At 40.0% G+C, this 21,469-nt stretch overlaps 1 protein-coding gene across 5 annotated transcripts in view; it reads left to right on the top strand.

Moving 5' to 3' along the window:
- The first annotated feature begins 5,580 nt into the window (after positions 1 to 5,580).
- The window catches only part of LOC133550796 (SUN domain-containing ossification factor-like), a 59,905-nt gene continuing 44,016 nt past the window's right edge, over positions 5,581 to 21,469 (top strand). For 4 of the 5 annotated variants that reach the window (XR_009806380.1, XM_061896840.1, XM_061896841.1 and 1 more), the window contains exons 1-3: positions 5,582 to 5,771; positions 14,035 to 14,122; positions 20,210 to 20,302. Coding sequence is in view for 3 of the 5 variants with exons in the window: in XM_061896840.1 (XP_061752824.1) it covers positions 5,731 to 5,771; positions 14,035 to 14,122; positions 20,210 to 20,302 (222 nt within the window). In the remaining 2 variants the exon portion in view is untranslated. Of the gene's footprint in view, positions 5,772 to 14,034; positions 14,123 to 20,209; positions 20,303 to 21,469 lie in introns of all 5 variants that reach the window. The other variant, XR_009806379.1, reaches the window with a different exon arrangement.

The raw sequence follows: 21,469 nt of genomic DNA, 5'->3' as shown, positions 1-21,469 counted from the left end.
GGTCTCACTTAGACCTACATTTTAATAATTTTTATCCTTCAGCAAAAATCAACAGGAAGTTAAAATTTACCCCTGCGCAAATTTTCCTAAAATATGTCATTTTTGCCTCTTTGAGTTGTAATTTGACCCCCTTAAAATGCTTTAAAGTACAAGTTAAAGCTCTACAATGCAAAGCGAAAGCCATTTATCAACAACATCCAGAAACGCTGATCTGTAATTTCACCCCCTTAACATGCTTCAAAACTCACCAAATTTTACACACACATCAGGACTGGCGAAAATTGCCATCTAATAAAAAAAAACAAACCTTAAAAATCAAAAATACGCTCTAGCGCACCCTAGGAAGAAACAAAAAACAGACTGCTTGTAACTTCCATTAGGAATGTCATAGAGACATGAAACAAAAACCTCTATATAGGGCTGACTTAGACCTAGATTTTATAACTGTATCTTCTAGGGCAAAAATCAACAAAAATTTTGCAAAAACCCATTCAAAGCAAACTTTTCGCAAAAAATGCTATTTTTGCCTCTTTGAGCTGTAATTTGACCCCCTTAAAATGCTTCAAAACTCACCAAACTTGGCACACACATCAGGACTGGCAAAAATTGCGATCTAATGAAAAAAAAAAACCCAAAATTAAAAAATGCGCTCTAGCGCACTTTTTGAATTAAACACAGAAAGAACTGCTCCTAGGAGGATAACACAGACAAAATTGCTTGTAACGTCTAGTACGAATGTCGGAGAGACATGAAACGAAGACTTCTATGTAGGTCTCACTTAGACCTACATTTTAATAGTTGTTATCCTTCTAAGAGAAGAAATACAATTTTAAAAATTATTTTAGGATTTTTAAACACATATACCTTTTAAATTCCTTCCTCTTCTTTCCTGACAATTTAAATCAATGTTCAAGTACATTTGTTTTTTTTATTATCGTAAAGAATAATAAGTACATATTAATTTAATTCTTCATTTTAGCTTCTGTTTTTGCGACGAAGAATATTTATGAAATATTTCTTCAAAGTTAATATGATTTAAAATTCCCCCCCAAAAAATATTCTGGCAAATTTAGAAAATCCGTAGAATCAAATTTAAATTTTATTTCAAAGTCTTTTGAATTTCTTTTAAAATTTTAGTTCTGGAAAATCTAGAAGAAATAATGATTTGTGTTTGTTAGAAATATAGCTAAAATTAATCTTAATCAGGAAAAATGACTAATGATGTTCCGTGAATTATTTTTTAAATTTTTTTCAAAAAGAGTCAAATTAGCTAGTTTTTCCTCTTCTCTTTTTTAGTAGAATTTAGTTTTTTTAAAGAGTCGAAATTGAAGATAAACTATGTTTCAACATTTAATTTCCGTGTTTTCTCCTCTTTTAAACCGTTCAATTAAGTGTTTGTTTTCATCATTGATTCTCTACAAAAAAAATTGCGTAAAAGGAAAAAAAATGTATTTATATAATGTATTTATTAAAAGTAAATTGAGCAAATTGGCTATTTTTGGCAATTTATTGAAGTGTGTATCAAACTGGTAGCCCCTGGGCATGAATCAGTACCCAAGAAGTAGCTCTTGCTTTCAAAAAGGTTGCTGACCCCTGATCTACAGACTTAAGTGTTGAAAGTAAAACAAACATAAAACGATGACTTAAATTGCTTAGTTTTAGTCTTTGTGCCATAAAAAGCTGGCTGTGTCTGACAAAAAAAGGACATGTCCAAGTTGATAGATCTGATCTCTACATTTATGATGTCCTGAGACCTAAACCAAGAAGGAGAGGAGTCCTCCTGGTTTCAAGTAATACTGTTTGAAGATGGAAAAAAAACACCAAGATTGGCCCCCGGTGCCAAGGTCTGGACACCCCTGCTGGCCCCAATACCCGGTCTAGTGCCAAGATCTGGACACCCCTGCTGGCCCCAATACCCTCGTAGTCCCCGTGCTGTATCAGGTCTAGTGCCAAGGTCTGGACCCCCCTGCTGGCTTCAATAACCTTGTTGTAACCTGTGCTGTATCAGGTCTAGCTGGGCTCAGGTGCAGGTGCTGACTGCTGGACCACACCAGTTCCCTGTCTTCATGACTAGAATCCTCTCCCGGACTTACTGCGAGGTGGTCGGTCAGCATCTGTGCCCGACCCCCACCTTGTCCCGTGTGTACATACGGTATACTGTACTGGACTCTGAAGACCAGGAAGTGTGTAGACTTGACTTCCAATTGTGTGTTGCCAAAGGAGAGACTTGTTGTTGTTTTCTGTGTCCTACAATAAAAAGTCTGACTATCTCAAGAGGTTCCCGCCTGGTTCTTGTCAAGCAAACCGCCAGGTTCCAACACTGATGACATCTATTGAACAAGACAAGAAGCAAGGAATTAAACAGAGACAGAATTAAATTGGGCTGACTGAGGAGAAACACGTAGACCTGCACCCTTGTCCAGTGTGCCACCACGCCCTAACCAAACCTTTCCTGATTGCATGGCAACAGCTGTTTCTAAGGGAAGGGGGTCATAAACAGCCGTCGCCTTTGGTTGTAAAACAGTTCAAAGAAAAGGTGCCCGGTCCTGCTTCCTCTCCGCTTTGTAGATCTCGGGTCAGTACAAAATCTTTCCGTGTATTCCGATACATCAAAGAAACCGACACCTTCACGTCGCTTCCCGTCCTACACAGTGGAGTTCTACAAGTCTTTTGTAAGCAACTTTTGTCTGCTCGCCGGGAACACAAAGTTTTATGATAACTTGGATACAATTATTCTGACACAAACTGTTGAAGGCCGGCTCCGCCTCCTTCCAGTTTAACCACAGAAACCATCGCTGGCAGCAGTTGCGGTATGTGAAGCATTTTGCAATGCAGTCTGCTGAAAATGATGGAAAGCGCCACTCTGTGGTCAAAGTTGGTATACTAACTACTAATAGTAGTTTAGTTTGCGTTTGTACTAAAAGTAGTTGGCACTCGTACTAATAGTAGTTTAGTTTGCACTCGCACTGATAATAGTTTAGTTTGCACTCGTACTGAAAGTAGTTTAGTTTGCACTCGTACTGAAAGTAGTTAAGTTTGCACTCGTAGTGATAGTAGTTTAGTTTGCACTCGTACTAATAATAGTTCAGTTTGCCATGGTACAAATAGTAGTTTAGTTTGCACTCGTACTAATAGTAGTTTAGTTTGCACTTGAAATAATTGTAGTTTAGTTTGCACTCATACTGATAGTAGTTTAGTTTGCACTTGAATTAATAGTAGTTTAGTTTGCACTCGTACTAATAGTAGTTTAGTTAACACTTGTGCTAATAGTAGTTTAGTTTGCACTCATGCTATTAGTTTAGTTTGCACTCATACTAATAGTATTTTAGTTTGCCATCGTACAAATAGTAGTTTAGTTTGCACTCGTGCTAATAGTAGTTTAGTTAACACTTGTGCTAATAGTAGTTTAGTTTGCACTCATGCTATTAGTTTAGTTTGCACTCATACTAATAGTATTTCAGTTTGCACTCGTACTAATAGTAGTTTAGTTTGCACTCGTGCTAATAGTAGTTTAGTTTGCACTCGTACTAATAGTAGTTTAGTTTGCACTGATACTAATAGTAGTTCAGTTTGCCCTCGTACAAATAGTAGTTTAGTTTGCACTCGTGCTAATAGTAGTTTAGTTTGCACTGATACTAATAGTAGTTCAGTTTGCCCTCGTACAAATAGTAGTTTAGTTTGCACTCATACTAATAGTAGTTTAGTTTGCACTCGAAATAATAGTAGTTTAGTTTGCACTGATTCTAATAGTAGTTCAGTTTGCCCTCGTACAAATAGTAGTTTAGTATGCACTCGTACTAATAGTAGTTTAGTTTGCACTCATATTAGTTTAGTTTGCACTCAAAATAAGAGTAGTTTAGTTTGCACTCATACTAATAGTAGTTCAGTTTGCATTCGTACTAATAGTAGTTTAGTTTGCACTCGTGCTAATAGTAGTTTAGTTTGCACTCATACTAATAGTAGTTTAGTTTGCACTTGTGCTAACAGTAGTTTAGTTTGCACTCGTGCTAATAGTAGTTTAGTTTGCACTGATACTAATAGTAGTTCGGTTTGCCCTCGTACAAATAGTAGTTTAGTTTGCACTCATACTAATAGTAGTTTAGTTTGCACTCGAAATAATAGTAGTTTAGTTTGCACTCATACTAATAGTAGTTCAGTTTTCCATCGTACAAACAGTAGTTTAGTTTGCACTCGTACTAATAGTAGTTTAGTTAGCACTCGTGCTAATAGTAGTTTAGTTTGCACTCGTGCTAATAGTAGTTTAGTTTGCCCTCGTACAAATAGTAGTTTAGTTTGCACTCGTACTTTTAGTAGTTTAGTTTGCACATGAACTAATAGTAGTTTAGTTTGCACTCGTGCTAATAGTAGTTTAGTTTGCACTTGAACTAATAGTAGTTTAGTTAGCATTCGCACTAATAGTAGTTTAGTTAGCACTCGTGCTAATAGTAGTTTAGTTTGCACTCGTGCTAATAGTAGTTTAGTTTGCCCTCGTACAAATAGTAGTTTAGTTTGCACTCGTACTAATAGTAGTTTAGTTTGCACATGAACTAATAGTAGTTTAGTTTGCATTCGTGCTAATAGTATTTTAGTTTGCACTTGAACTAATAGTAGTCTAGTTAGCATTCGCACTAATAGTAGTTTAGTTTGCACTCATACTAATAGTAGTTTAGTTTGCACATTTAGAATATGTTGTGGTAAATAATGAAGAAGGGGCGTATGCTATGATCACGTGACGCATGGTGGCGTTGCCAGATGGGAAATATCACGCATCAGATATGGGATTGTGGTATTTTGCAGCAACATTGGCGTAAATATATATTAGTCATGACTTACAGCTATCTGATCCGAACTAAAGATGAGTGATAACGGCGTTCAGCATAGTTTATGATGCAGTTTGACCCTGAATAACAACAATGTTTGAAAAAAGCCGACACTGGTAAAACAGCGACCTCGTCTGGCTGTAAAAAGGTCGCACAATTGTTGACAAGGTGCAGGATTAGTCGAGGTCAAATATAGCAACTTGCTGACACAACTTGCTCGTACAAGGAGTGAATATGTCGTACAAATAGGCTCATTGTCGCAAGAGTGGCAAGGCGTGGGTTTTGGTGGGCCATATTACGGTGTGTTCATTTATTATTGTGATGCTATGAGCTATGGAATATAAGAAATACACTACCCAGCATGCAACAGTGGTGACGAGCATGCGCAGTAGCCGCGTGAAGTGTTTGTATGTCGCTAGAATGCGGTTATGAGCACGCATTAACTCGTCCGCATTATTTACAATACAATTATGACAGGGTAATTTTACTACACTTGATACACCAATGGCTAATGTTGTAAGGCAGGAATAGTAACAATTATATCAACTTTGTAAATGTCAAATGTTACTTCCCTTTAGCCGGAAGCAGCGCTTCCATATAAGTTCACTGTGTGTTCGTTTTTCATGACCCTAACGGTCAGGAGTCACGTGCGCAGTCGACTTCTCTGCATCGTCGCCTCGGTGTTCCGCCCATGGAAAGACGCTTGGGTTAAAAACGAGCGCCGCCAGTCCAGTTCTGAAGTGCGCGTTAACCTGAGCCGCGTTGTGATTGGCCAGTCATGCGGTGACGTCACTGACAGTCAGAGCATGTTGTTTGGCTGAGAGTGGAGTTAGCATTAGCTTTAGCATTAGCAGGTGTAGGGCGAGGAAGAGGAGGATGTGTGTCCCGGCCGAAGAGGAGAGGGATAAAGATGACCGCATGGCCAACTCTGTCGCTCTTTCTACTCTTGGCGTAAGTGACCTGACACCATTACTATCATATTAACACCTGGCCATGCTGAAAGTAGGTCAATGCTAATGCTAGTTCGTCAGCTAGCTCTGTTGTGATGTGGCAGCTGGCAAACTACTTCTATGTTACATGTTACACTCATTTAAAGTTACACGTATTCTATGTTACATGTTACATTCATTTAAAGTTACACTTATTCCAGGTTACATGTTACACTCATTTAAAGTTACACTTATTCTATGTTACACTCATTTAAAGTTACAGTTTATTATAGGTTACATGTTATGCTCATTTTAAGTTACACTTATTATACGTTACATGTTACACTCATTTAAAGTTTCACTTCTTTGTTACTAGTTACACTCATTTAAAGTTACACTTATTCTATGTTACATGTTACACTCATTTGAAGTTACACTTCTATGTCACACTCCTTTAAAGTTACATGTTACACTTCTCACATGTTACACTTCTATGTTACATGTTACACTTCTTCTATGTTACATGTTACACTTCTCACATGTTACATGTTACACTTCTCACATGTCACACTTCTATGTCATACTTCTCACATGTTACACATCTATGTTGCATGTTACACTTCTTACATGTTACACTTCTTCTATTTTACATGTTACAGTTCTATGCTACATATTACACTTCTCACATGTTACACTTCTATGTTACATGTTACACTTCTTATATGTTACATGTTACACTCCTTTAAAGTTACACTTCTATGTTAATGTTACACTTCTCACATGTTAGCAGATTTTGATTCTACACTTCTTCTATGTTAAAGTTACACTTATTCTACGTTACATGTTACACTCATTTAAAGTTTCCCTTCTATGTTACTAGTTACACTCATTTAAAGTTACACATATTCTATGTTACATGTTACACTCATTTAAAGTTACACTTCTATGTCACATGTTACACTTCTTTAAAGTTACATTTATTCTATGTTACATGTTACACTTCTCCCATGTTACACTTCTTCTATGTTACATGTTACACTTTTCCCATGTTACACTTCTCTCATGTCACACTTATATGTCACACTTCTCACGTTACACATCTATGTTGCATGTTACACTTCTTACATTTTACACTTCTTCTATTTTACATGTTACACTTCTATGCTACATATTACACTTCTATGTTACATGTTACACTTATGTTACATGTTACACTCCTTTAAAGTTTCACTTCTTCTATGTTAATGTTACACTTCTCACATGTTATCAGATTTTGATTCTACACTTCTATGTTAATGTTACACTTATTTAAAGTTACACATATTCTATGTTAATGTTACACTCTTTTAAAGTTACCATTCTTCTATGATAATGTTACACTTCTGACATGTTACACTTCTATGTTAACGTTACGCTTCTGCTATGATACACTTCCCCGTAAATGTTACACTTCTTACATGTTACACCTCTTCTATGTTGCACTTATTTTGTTACACTTCTTACATTTTATACTTTTTCTGTTAATGTTACACTTCTATGTTACACTTATTCTATGTTACACCTTTTCTATGTTAGTGTTACACTTTTTCAATGTTAATGTCACACTTCAATGTTACACTTCTTCTGTGTTAATGTTACACTTCTTGCATATTCACTTCTTCTGTGTTAATGTTACACGTCTTCTGTGTTACACTTCTATGTTTATGTCCCACTTTTTATATGTTAATGTTACACTTATTGCATGTTACACTTCTATGTTAATGTTACACTTCTATGTTAATGTTACACTTTTTCCATGTTACACTTTTTCTGTTACACTACTATGTTACATTTCTTCTATGTTAATATTACACCTCTTCTATGTTAATGTTACCCTTTTTCTGTGTTACACTTCTTTGTTAATGTTACACTTCTATGTTTCACTTCTTCTATGTTACACTTCTTGTATGTTAATGTTACACTTGTTGTCTTCAAGAAGTGAGTGTAGATGTATTTAAGAGAGGCTGAGTTGCTGCTGCCTGTGTCAATGCAGCTCAGCTGTCATTCTTCTGCTCTTGACGGGATTAAAAAGCTTTTTTCCACATGGATGTCAGGAGAGATGGAGGACTTTACTGCTGCAGTCTCATTAAAGAGAGTAAAGCCATCAAAGCCCAGATTATGTTGGATGAGGTTGGATAATAACAAACAACAAGTTCTCCCACTTAAAATGATGACAGAGGTCTGTAATTTTCATCATAGGTACACTTCAACTGTGAGAGACGGAATGAAAAACAAATCCAGGAATTCACATTGTAGGAATTTTAAAGAATTTATTTGTAAATGATGGTGGAAAATAAGTATTTGGTCACTTCAAACAAGGAAGATCTCTGGCTCTCACAGACCTGTAACTTCTTCCTGTAACTTATCTGTATAAAAGACACCTGTCCACAGCCTCAAACAGTCAGACTCCAAACTCCACTATGGCCAAGACCAAAGAGCTGCAGAAGGACACCAGGAAAAGAATTGTAGATCTGCACCAGACTGGGAAGAGTGAATCTACAATAGGCAAGCAGCTTGGTGTGAAAAAAATCAACTGTGGGAGCAATTATCAGACAATGGAAGACGTACAAGACCACTGATAATCTCCCTCGATCTGGGGCTCCACGCAAGATCTCATCCCGTGGGGTCAAAATGATCATGAGAACGGTGAGCAAAAATCCCAGAACCACACGGGGGGACCTGGTGAATGACCTGCAGAGAGCTGGGACCAAAGTAACAAAGGTTACCATCAGTAACACACTACGCCGACAGGAAGTCAAATCCTGCAGTGCCAGATGTGTCCCCCTGCTTAAGCCGGTGCATGTGCAGGCCCGTCTGAAGTTTGCCAGAGAGCACATGGATGATACAGCAGAGGATTGGGAGAATGTCATGTGGTCAGATGAAACCAAAATAGAACTTTTTGGTAGAAACTCAACTTGTCGTGTTTGGAGGAAGAAGAATACTGAGTTGCATCCCAAGAACACCATACCTACTGTGAAGCATGGGGGTGGAAACATCATGCTTTGGGGCTGTTTTTCTGCTAAGGGGACAGGACGATTGATCCGTGTTAAGGAAAGAATGAATGGGGCCATGTATCCTGAGATTTTGAGCCAAAACCTCCTTCCATCAGTGAGAGCTTTGAAGATGAAACATGGCTGGGTCTTCCAGCATGACGATGATCCCAAACACACCGCCCGGGCAATGAAGGAGTGGCTCCGTAAGAAGCATTTGAAAGTCCTGGGGTGGCCTAGCCAGTCTCCAGACCTCAACCCCATAGAAAATCTGTGGAGGGAGTTGAAAGTCCGTGTTGCTCGGCGACAGCCCCAAAACATCAATGCTCTCGAGAAGATCTGCATGGAGGAATGGACCAAAATACCAACTAATGTGTGTGCAAACCTGGTAAAAACCTATAATAATCATTTGACCTCTGTTATTGCCAACAAAGGTTATATTACAAAGTATTGAGTAGAATTTTTGTTATTGACCAAATACTTATTTTCCACCATAATTTACTACTAAATTATTTGAAATTCTTACAATGTGAATTCCTGGATTTTTTTTTCTCACATTCTGTCTCTCACAGTTGAAGTGTACCTATGATGAAAATTACAGACCTCTGTCATCATTTTAAGTGGGAGAACTTGCACAATCGCTGGCTGACTAAATACTATTTTGCCCCACCGTATTCATTAAGTACCACCATAATGACAACATTAAATACAGTAGTGTAGTAGACCTAAGTATTCATTAAGTACCACCATAATGACATTAAATACAGTAGTGTAGTAGACCTAAGTATTCATTAAGTACCACCATAATGACAACAATAAATACAGCAGTGTAGTAGACCTAAGTATTCATTAAGTACCACCACAATGACAACAATAGAGTAGTGTAGTATACCTAAGTATTTATTAAGTACCACCATAATGACAAGATTAAATACAGTAGTGTAGTAGACCTAAGTATTCATTAAGTACCACCATAATGACAACATTAAATACAGTAGTGTAGTAGACCTAAGTATTCATTAAGTACCACCATAATGACAACATTAAATACAGTAGTGTAGTAGACCTAAGTATTCATTAAGTACCACCATAATGACAACATTAAATACAGTAGTGTAGTAGACCTAAGTATTCATTAAGTACCACCATAATGACAACATTAAATACAGTAGTGTAGTAGACCTAAGTATTCATTAAGTACCACCATAATGACAACATTAAATACAGTAGTGCAGTAGACCTAAGTATTCATTACGTACCACCATAATGACAACATTAAATACAGTAGTGTAGTAGACCTTAGTATTCATTAAGTACCACCATAATGACAACATTAAATACAGTAGTGTAGTAGACCAAAGTATTCATTAAGTACCACCATAATGACAACATTAAACACAGTAGTGTAGTAGACCTAAGTATTCATTACGTACCACCATAATGACAACATTAAATACAGTAGTGTAGTAGACCTTAGTATTCATTAAGTACCACCATAATGACAACATTAAATACAGTAGTGTAGTAGACCTAAGTATTCATTACGTACCATCATAATGACAACATTAAATACAGTAGTGTAGTAGACCTTAGTATTCATTAAGTACCACCATAATGACAACATTAAATACAGTAGTGTAGTAGACCTTAGTATTCATTAAGTACCACCATAATGACAACATTAAATACAGTAGTGTAGTAGACCTAAGTATTCATTACGTACCACCATAATGACAACATTAAATACAGTAGTGTAGTAGACCTTAGTATTCATTAAGTACCACCATAATGACAACATTAAATACAGTAGTGTAGTAGACCTAAGTATTCATTAAGTACCACCATAATGACAACATTAAATACAGTAGTGTAGTAGACCTAAGTATTCATTACGTACCACCATAATGACAACATTAAATACAGTAGTGTAGTAGACCTTAGTATTCATTAAGTACCACCATAATGACAACATTAAATACAGTAGTGTAGTAGACCTAAGTATTTAAGTACCACCATAATGACAACATTAAATACAGTAGTGTAGTAGACCTAAGTATTCATTAAGTACCACCATAATGACAACATTAAATACAGTAGTGTAGTGGACCTAAGTATTCATTAAGTACCACCATAATGACAACATTAAATACAGTAGTGTAGTAGACCTAAGTATTCATTAAGTACCACCATAATGACAACATTAAATACAGTAGTGTAGTAGACCTAAGTATTCATTAAGTACCACCATAATGACAACAATAAATACAGTAGTGTAGTAGACCTAAGTATTCATTAAGTACCACCATAATGACAACATTAAATACAGTAGTGTAGTAGACCTAAGTATTCATTAAGTACCACCATAATGACAACAATAAATACAGTAGTGTAGTAGACCTAAGTATTCATTAAGTACCACCATAATGACAACATTAAATACAGTAGTGTGGTAGACCTAAGTATTCATTAAGTACCACCATAATGACAACATTAAATACAGTAGTGTAGTAGAACTAAGTATTCATTAAGTACCACCATAATGACAACAATAAATACAGTAGTGTAGTAGACCTAAGTTTTCATTAAGTACCACCATAATGACAACATTAAATACAGTAGTGCAGTAGACCTAAGTATTCATTAAGTACCACCATAATGACAACATTAAATACAGTAGTGTAGTAGACCTAAGTTTTCATTAAGTACCACCATAATGACAACATTAAATACAGTAGTGTAGTAGACCTAAGTATTCATTAAGTACCACCATCATGACAACATTAAATACAGTAGTGTAGTAGACCTAAGTATTCATTAAGTACCACCATAATGACAACATTAAATACAGTAGTGTAGTAGACCTAAGTTTTCATTAAGTACCACCATAATGACAACATTAAATACAGTAGTGTAGTAGACCTAAGTATTCATTAAGTACCACCATAATGACAACATTAAATACAGTAGTGTAGTAGACATAAAATACAGTAAAACACAGTAGTGTAGTAGCCATAAAATACAGTAAAACACAGTAGTGTAGTAGACATAAACCACAGTAGTGCAGTAGACATAAACCACAGTAGTGTAGTAGACATAAAATACAGTAAAACACAGTAGGGTAGTAGACATAAAATACAGTAAAACACAGCAGTGTAGCAGACATAAACCACAGTAGTGTAGTAGACATAAAATACAGTAAAACACAGTAGGGTAGTAGACATAAAATACAGTAAAACACAGTAGTGTAGTAGACATAAAATACAGTAAAACATAGTAGTGTAGTAGACATAAAATACAGTAAAACACAGTAGTGTAGTAGACATAAAATACAGTAAAACACAGTAGTGTAGTAGACATAAAATACAGTAAAACACAGTAGGGTAGTAGACATAAAATACAGTAAAACACAGTAGTGTAGTAGACATAAAATACAGTAAAACACAGTAGGGTAGAAGACATAAAATACAGTAAAACATAGTAGTGTAGTAGACATAAAATACAGTAAAACATAGTAGTGTAGTAGACATAAAATACAGTAAAACATAGTAGTGTAGTAGACATAAAATACAGTAAAACACAGTAGTGTAGTAGACATAAAATACAGTAAAACACAGTAGTGTAGTAGACATAAAATACAGTAAAACATAGTAGTGTAGTAGACATAAAATACAGTAAAACACAGTAGTGTAGTAGACATAAAATACAGTAAAACATAGTAGTGTAGTAGACATAAAATACAGTAAAACACAGTAGTGTAGTAGACATAAAATACAGTAAAACATAGTAGTGTAGTAGACATAAAATACAGTAAAACACAGTAGTGTAGTAGACATAAAATACAGTAAAGCACAGTAGTGTAGTAGACATAAAATACAGTAAAAAATAGTAGTGTAGTATACATAAAATACAGTAAAACACAGTAGTGTAGTAGACATAAAATACAGTAAAAAATAGTAGTGTAGTAGACATAAAATACAGTAAAACACAGCAGTGTAGTAGACATAAAATACAGTAAAACACAGTAGTGTAGTAGACATAAAATACAGTAAAACACAGTAGTGTAGTAGACATAAAATACAGTAAAAAATAGTAGTGTAGTAGACATAAAATACAGTAAAACACAGCAGTGTAGTAGACATAAAATACAGTAAAACACAGTAGTGTAGTAGACATAAAATACAGTAAAACACAGTAGGGTAGAATAAATAAAATACAGTGAAACATAGTAGTGTAGTAGACATAAAATACAGTAAAACATAGTAGTGTAGTAGACATAAAATACAGTAAAACATAGTAGTGTAGTAGACATAAAATACAGTAAGACAGTAGTGTAGTAGACATAAAATACAGTAAAACACAGCAGTGTAGTAGACATAAAATACAGTAAAACACAGCAGTGTAGTAGACATAAAATACAGTAAAACACAGTAGTGTAGTAGACATAAAATACAGTAAAACACAGTAGTGTAGTAGACAGTGTAGTAGCCCCTCGACGCCGAAGTACATCTGGGAGATGCCATCTTGTTAAGAAAAGGCGTTAACAAAATAAAAGCATGTAAACGACATACGCAAATGTGCGATAAAATAATTGTCGGCGTTAATAGATTGATTAGTTAACTCGTAATTAACGCATTCATTTGCCCAACCCTAATATATATATATATATATTTTATTTATTTTTTTAATAAAAATGAATAAAAAAATCTTCTGCCACGGCCCGGTGGTTGGGGACAGTAAGTATGAGATTGTGTGAAGAAGAAGCTGATCATGTACTTAGTACTTTGACTTCATATCTACAGCTGTCATGTACTTTCAACCACATACACACTCACTTAGCACTCAGAAGATGGATTATTTACAGATAGATAACACACAGTGCATCTGGAAAGTATTCACGGCGCTTCACTTTTTGTTGTTAAAATTGTCCTCAAAATCCTACACACAATACCCCATGACAAATGTAATCTGTTTTCTTTACAAATGTTTGCAAACTTCTTACAAGTAAAAAAACTTGGAAACGACATGTACGTAAGTATTCACAGCCTTTGCTAAATACTTTGCTGATGCACCTCAGGCCAGAAATTAAATTAGACTGGTGAGGATAGAGGGAAAGATGAATGCAGCAATGTACAGAGACGAGAGGTGCTGCAAAGAGGAATGGTCTCACCTGAAATGTTTACTGTCCTCGGTTGAAGGGCATCCATTGAAAGTCAGACGCTAAAAGCATGTTTAACATGTAGAATGTTTGTGTGGCAGGAGCTGCTATGTGGCCCGCATGGAGCTGGATCATGTGCCTCCACAGGACAGTGGTGTTCTGGAAGAGACAGGAGAACATCAGCACCAGGTAGACTCATCAAGTACTCTTAGTACCCTACATTTCTCTTACAATTTATGGATCTGTCTTCGCTGACATCCGTCATGGAAATAGTTTCAAAGACACCGAAAAAGGTGTTATTGTGTTTTGGACGAGCTGCCGTGTCCTTCCGTTTAGTGCTTCAACCGGAAGTAGAAGCGTTTCGACTCACTCCAAGCATTGTGTTTGTAAGTTTTACAACGTAACTACAACTTTTCTAAACTTATTAAAGTGTCCCATGTGTGATGTCAGTAGGAGTCTTTTCATGCATATTTCTACCTGTTTTCATAATCCAATCAAGCTAGCCTCGTTAGCATGAGCCGGTATGCTAACACAGTTATGAGTGTCCGTGTTGGTATTTTTGTGTTGTTTCACTTTCGCAAATTCCTCCGTATTCACCAAAACGTCAAAGTGAAGTTAGTGTCCGTTTAGCTGATTGGAGAGCTCTGCGCAAGCTAGTGGGTCCATGACCGTGACTTCTGTTTTGTTTGATCATCCATTTTACTGCCTTTACCAATACAATATGTAAATAAACATTTACAGAATATATCTGTGTACATAACTTATTTCACAATATATATATGTATATCTTCTAAAATGTAGTGGTTGTGGCTTGTGCACGGTTGAGCCCTACGTAGTCTGGACAATACACTACTTGTCGTCCATAGACTCTAGATCAGGGGTGCCCACACTTTTTCTGCAGGCGAGCTACTTTTCAATTGACCAACTCGAGGGGATCTACCTCATTTATATATATCATTTATATTTATTTATTTATGAAAGAGACATTTTTGTAAACAAGTTAAATGTGTTTAATGATAATACAAGCATGTGTAACACATATAGATGTCTTTCTTTCACCAAGACAAGAATATAAGTTGGTGTATTACCTGATTCTGATGACTTGCATTGATTGGAATCAGACAGTAATGATGATAACGTCCACATTTTCAAATGGAGGAGAAAAAAAGTTGTCCTTTCTGTACAATACCACATGAAAGTGGTTGGTTTTTGGCATCTAATTCATCCAGCTTCCATACACTTTACAAGAAAAACATTGGCGGCAAATTCCGTAGCTTGCTTGATTGACATTCACGGCACCCGAGGGTCTTGTGAGATGACGCTGGCTGCTGCCAGTTCATTATTATGAAAAAATGACAGAGAGGAAGGCGAGAAACACTTTTTATTTCAACAGACTTTCGCGCCGTCCCTTCCGTCAAAACTCTAAAGGCCGACTGCACATTTCCTATCTTCACAATAAAAGCCCTGCTTCATGCTGCCTGCGCTAACATAATAAGAGTCTCGGAAAGCTGGCGTGCACAAGTGATGTGCACGCCAGCTTTCTGAAGGATCGCTTGTGCACGCCAGTTTTCCGAAGCTCTGTATTTAGTTAGCGCAGGCAGCATGAAGCAGGGCTTTTATTGTGAAGATAGGAAATGTGCAGTCGGCCTTTAGAGTTTTGACGGAAGGTACGGCGCGAGAGTCTGTTGAAATAAAAAGTGTTTCTCGCCTTCCTCTCGGTCATATTTTCATAATAATGATCTTGCAGCAGCCAGCGTCATCTCACAAGACCCTCCGGTACCGTGAATGTCATTTAAGTGACGTCTTGGTGAAGATTGATGATCACTCATTTTTAGGTCTATTTTTTTTAAAAGCCTGGCTGGAGATGGACTGACACACCCCCCGCGGTCGACTGGTAGCTCGCGATCGACTAATGGGCACCCTTACTCTAGTTAGAACAACAACTTTAGGTTGTGAGTCGTGGATGAACACATCTTCCTGAATCATGTTGATTGACAGCTAACAGTCTGTTGTTGTTTTGTCACTTCCTGTGTGATAGTGTCCAAACATGTCCAGTGTGGAGCTGCAATCCATGACAGAAAAACAACATTTTACACAGCTGGGAGAATAGAAATGTTTCAGTTTCAGTGTGCATTACATGTTGTCACTTGGTCAAGCGCCATTCATATAAAACTTGTGGGCCGCGTTAACATTAAACTTTCATATTAAGGTGGGGGCCGCAAAATAACATCTCCCAGCCCGCAATTGGCCCGCGGGCCACATGTCTGAGACCCCTGCTCTAAGGTTAAATGTCTCAACTTAACTCTCAACTTTTCAACAATCAATGTTTACTTTTGTATGCATATTAACATAAAAAATAAAAAATCCTGACTTTGGAGCAATGTTCACTGACTCTAGTATTTGGCTCCGTATTAAATGCAATGGTTTTCCGTATTGGGACCATGATTTCGGTCCTAACATGTCCACCGGTCCTCATATGGACGTTACTTTTCCTAGTTGATGTCTCAAGAAGGGTGGAAAGACAAGACGGCGTGGCGCAGTGGGAGAGTGGCCTTGCGCAACCCGAGTGTCCCTGGTTCAAATCCCACCTAGTACCAACCTCGTCACGTCCGTTGTGTCCTGAGCAATACACTTCACCCTTGCTCCTGATGGGTGCTGGTTGGCCCCTTGCATGGCAGCTCCCTCCATCAGTGTGTGAATGTGTGTGTGAATGGGTAAATGTGGAAGTAGTGTCAAAGCGCTTTGAGTACCTTGAAGGTAGAAAAGCGCTATACAAGTACAACCCATTTATTTATAACTTTTAGACTGCAGTGAGTCTTTGGTATTGCATCCTTCATTTAGCTAATAAAACACTTTCTCCACCCGCCAAAACCCCCTGATTTTCTGCTGGACTCCACAGTTGTAATACACTTTTCCACCACTTGGATTAGAATGTAGTATTTCATGGAACCCCCCCTTGGGGTGCAAGATCTGCTTTTCAAGGGGGACTGGTGGCAGTGATGACCTAGCAGAAGAAGTCTGGAACACTGACATGATGACTACCTTGGAAAAAACTGCTTTATTGTGGCACAACATCATGTCAACACTCACTTTTCTCATCAGCCTAGGAATCGTGTTGAATACATCTGTCTTTGAAGCATGTGGTTATACTACAGTTGCCCACTTCTTCACACTTGCTGTTGCACCGTGGTTGAACTCTGTCAGGTGTTTGAGGCTGGCCTGGCTGGGTAGGAGAGGACAGACAAGTGTGGTTGAACTCTGTCAGGTGTTTGAGGCTGCCCTGGCTGGGTAGCAGAGGACAGACAAGTGTGGTTGAACTCTGTCAGGTGTTTGAGGCTGCCCTGGCTGGGTAGCAGAGGACAGACAAGTGTGGTTGAACTCTGCCAGGTGTTTGAGGCTGCCCTGGCTGGGTACCAGAGGACAGACCAGTGTGGTTGAACTCTGCCAGGATGTTTGAGGCTGCCCTGGCTGGGTAGCAGAGGACAGACCAGTGTGGTTGAACTCTGCCAGGTGTTTGAGGCTGCCCTAGCTGGGTAGCAGAGGACAGACCAGTGTGGTTGAACTCTGCCAGGTGTTTGAGGCTGCCCTGGCTGGGTAGCAGAGGACAGACAAGTGTGGTTGAACTCTGCCAGGTGTTTGAGGCTGCCCTGGCTGGGTACCAGAGGACAGACCAGTGTGGTTGAACTCTGCCAGGATGTTTGAGGCTGCCCTGGCTGGGTAGCAGAGGACAGACCAGTGTGGTTGAACTCTGCCAGGTGTTTGAGGCTGCCCTAGCTGGGTAGCAGAGGACAGACCAGTGTGGTTGAACTCTGCCAGGATGTTTGAGGCTGCCCTGGCTGGGTAGCAGAGGACAGACCAGTGTGGTTGAACTCTGCCAGGATGTTTGAGGCTGCCCTGGCTGGGTAGCAGAGGACAGACCAGTGTGGTTGAACTCTGCCAGGTGTTTGAGGCTGCCCTGGCTGGGTAGGAGAGGACAGACCAGTGTGGTTGAACTCTGCCAGGCGTTTGAGGCTGGCCTGGCTGGGTGGCAGAGGACAGACAAGTGTGGTTGAACTCTGCCAGGATGTTTGAGGCTGCCCTGGCTGGGTAGCAGAGGACAGACCAGTGTGGTTGAACTCTGCCAGGCGTTTGAGGCTGGCCTGGCTGGGTGGCAGAGGACAGACAAGTGTGGTTGAACTCTGCCAAGTGTTTGAGGCTGCCCTGGCTGGGTAGCAGAGGACAGACCAGTGTGGTTGAACTCTGCCAGGCGTTTGAGGCTGCCCTTGCTGGGTAGCAGAGGACAGACCAGTGTGGTTGAATTCTGCCAGGTGTTTGAGGCTGCCCCAGTTGGGTAGCAGAGGACAGACCAGGCAGTGCTGCATGGTGTCCTCCTCTTCTCCACATTCCCTGGTTGTTCGGGCCCGTTTTGTAGCTCCATCTGGCCATAGCAGTTTTTGATCGCCCTGTACCTGGTCTCAGCCGGTTTAGTGTCTGCCACTGGACCCATTGTGTTTCTAACCCTGAGGGCAGGTCTTCAGAAGGGGGGTCTTTCTAGTCTTTGTGTCCATCGCTGGAGTCTAGTTTCTTCCCGAGATGTTGTTAGGGGCTGGACATTGCTGAGGAAACTTCTCCTTGAGGGTCATCACTGGTAGCTTTTGTGAACTCTACTTGCCTGGCAACTTCCTGTCTCATGTCTGCAGGGGCAATGCCAGCGAGGAAACCTAGGTTGTTGAGCTTGGGAGGCTTTTAGTAACCAGTGATCAAGCGGCAGGTGTTGTTCAGTGCTGGGTCTAGTTTCTTGGCATGGGTTGATCCCTCCCAGACAGGACATGCATATTCGGCCCAGGAATAGCACAGGGCCACAGAAGTACATCCTGGTGTGTGTGCTTGGCTCCCCATTTGGAATTTGTCCCTTTCTGTAAGATGTTGTTTCGGGAGCTGACTTCCAGTTTGGTGTTTTTAATGTGTGCGGTCCAAGGTAGACAGGGTTGGTACAGTTCGCAAGTGGTGTTCCAGACCATTTGATGCTAAGAAGCTGGTTCCTGAGATTCAACGAGCAGACTTGGATCTTTGCAGGGTTTGCGTGGAGATGTTTCGCTAGCAGTAGAGGTGTAGCCCATCCAGGGCTGAGGTGAGGTTTGCTTCTACCGCTTCAGACGTACTCTCTTGAGATGTTAGACAGTCGTCGTCAGCGTAGATGTATGGTTTAGTGTTCTGGTCCATTGGCTGGTCTGTGGTATAGATGTAATAGAGTAGTGGAGCCAGCACACTACCTTGAAGTAGGCCGTTCTTCCGTCGTCGCCAGCGACTTTGCTTGTTGTTTGACATAGCATAGGAGTGCCTGTCTTCCAAGAGGACTCCAATGAGGTCTGTGAGTGCCAGATCTTTTGTCATCTCAACGGTCTTTTTTTTTAGAAGGACGCGGTGGTTCACAGTGTGAATAGATAATCGTTTTAGTGATTTGAACACCGTTTGACAAGGTTGTGAAGTGTTTGGGGTGGGCTATGGTGATGATAGAACATGTACGGTGACTTATTTCAGAGGGTCATAAAGTTCGCAGCCGAGTGTGAAGCGACCGGAATGAGAATCAACACCTTCAAGTCCGAGTCCATGGTTCTCGCCCGGAAAAGGGTGGAATGCCATCTCCGGGTTGGGGAGGAGACCCTGCCCCAAGTGGAGGAGTTCAAGTACCCTAGGAGTCTTGTTCACGAGTGGGGGAAGAGTGGATCGTGAGATCGACAGGCGGATTGGTGCGGCGTCTTCAGTAATGCGGACGTTGTACCGATCCGTTGTGGTGAAGAAGGAGCTGAGCCGGAAGGCAAAGCTCTCAATTTACCGGTCGATCTACGTTCCCATCCTCACCTATGGTCATGAGCTTTGGGTCATGACCGAAAGGATAAGATCACGGGTACAAGCGGCCAAAATGAGTTTCCAGGTCTCTCCCTTAGAGAAGCTCTGCCATACGGGAGGAACTCAAAGTAAAGCCGGGCTTCTGGTCAGGATACCACCCGAACGCCTCCCTAGGGAGGTGTTTAGGGCAGGTCCAGCCGGTAGGAGGCCACGGGGAAGACCCAGGACACGTTGGGAAGACTATGTCTCCCGGCTGGCCTGGGAACGCCTCGGGATCCCCCGGGAAGAGCTAGACGAAGTGGCTGGGGAGAGGGAAGTCTGGGTTTCCCTGCTTAGGCTGTTGCCCCCGCGACCCGACCTCGGATAAGCGGAAGAAGATGGATGGAAGGTCATAAAGTACTTTTACCATTACGGTAGTTATTTTCACTGAGTGTGTGTTGTCATCAGGAGGATGAGGACTTGGCGGCGCTCCCCTCGTCCTTGTCTACCAAGGAGCTGGCAACAGGAGACCATGAAGAGAAGGAGCAGACTCTTTCACAGGTGAGTTACTTCTCCTTTGTCTCGTACTTAAGTCTACATCTTGTATTTGACATAAGGGCTAGTGGACATTTCAACTGTAGAAAGATTAATATGAGTCTCTGAATGTCTTCAACTGTAGAAAAATCCCCCAAAAGAAATGTTGGTTGTGTTTCTAGAACGCCTGGATGGTGTCCACGCATATTCAATCCAAAAAATGATTCTTTGTTTAGTAGGTCAAACAAAGTTCACATTGTGTGTGTGCTGAGTTCAATATTGAACGCCAGGGACAAGCAAAACTGCACATTTTATAGCACAATCATTTCTTTCCCCTCAACACAAAAGCAAGCAGACTATTATGTTCACCAAGCAACTAACAGCAGGACTAAATAAAACCCAGTGACATCACTCATCATCCACCGGGGGGAGACAGTGTACACTATTCCTATGAGAAGAAAAAAAGCAGTTCCATAAAGGTCAGGGACCACCGGCCCCACGCAGAACCCCAGAACCAGAAGAGCCAGCAGCAGGCCGCAGACAGGCACAACAGGCAGAGGACAAGGCATGGGAGAAGCAGGGGACAGCCAGCCCTCAAGCCAGTGAGAGACCACACCCCTCACGGGCAGAAAGGCGGGACGCCCCACCCGGGGGGCCCACAGACTCCCCGCAACCGGACAGGAAGACCGCCCCCGCCCCACCAGCAACCGGGCCCCCCTACACGTCCTTAGAGGTTCATCTGTCATAAGTAGTTGTGTTTCTATCAGGGGGTTGATCTGTGGAGCAGATGCTGCATTCACTCATTCAAACACAACTTAGAAACATAGATCACTCTGGACTAAACAGCAACGTTTCTTACACAACTCATGTCTTCACTGAACAGTCTGTGTTGTGTATTTCTCATGTGCTGTGTGAAGACTAGGACTACAGTTATAGATGTGTTGGAATGCAGGACTAGGACTACAGTTATAGGTGTGTTGGCATGCAGGACTAGGACTACAGTTATAGATGTGTTGGCATGCAGGACTAGGACTACAGTTATGGATGTGTTGGCATGCAGGACTAGGACTACAGTTATGGATGTGTTGGCATGCAGGATTAGGACTATACTATACAGTTATAGATGTGTTGGCATGCAGGACTAGGACTACAGTTATAGATGTGTTGGCATGCAGGACTAGGACTACAGTTATA

Source organism: Nerophis ophidion, linkage group LG04, assembly GCF_033978795.1.
Source record: "Nerophis ophidion isolate RoL-2023_Sa linkage group LG04, RoL_Noph_v1.0, whole genome shotgun sequence".
NCBI classification, from domain to species: Eukaryota; Metazoa; Chordata; class Actinopteri; order Syngnathiformes; family Syngnathidae; genus Nerophis; species Nerophis ophidion.
This window is presented reverse-complemented; position numbering and strand designations above follow the sequence as displayed.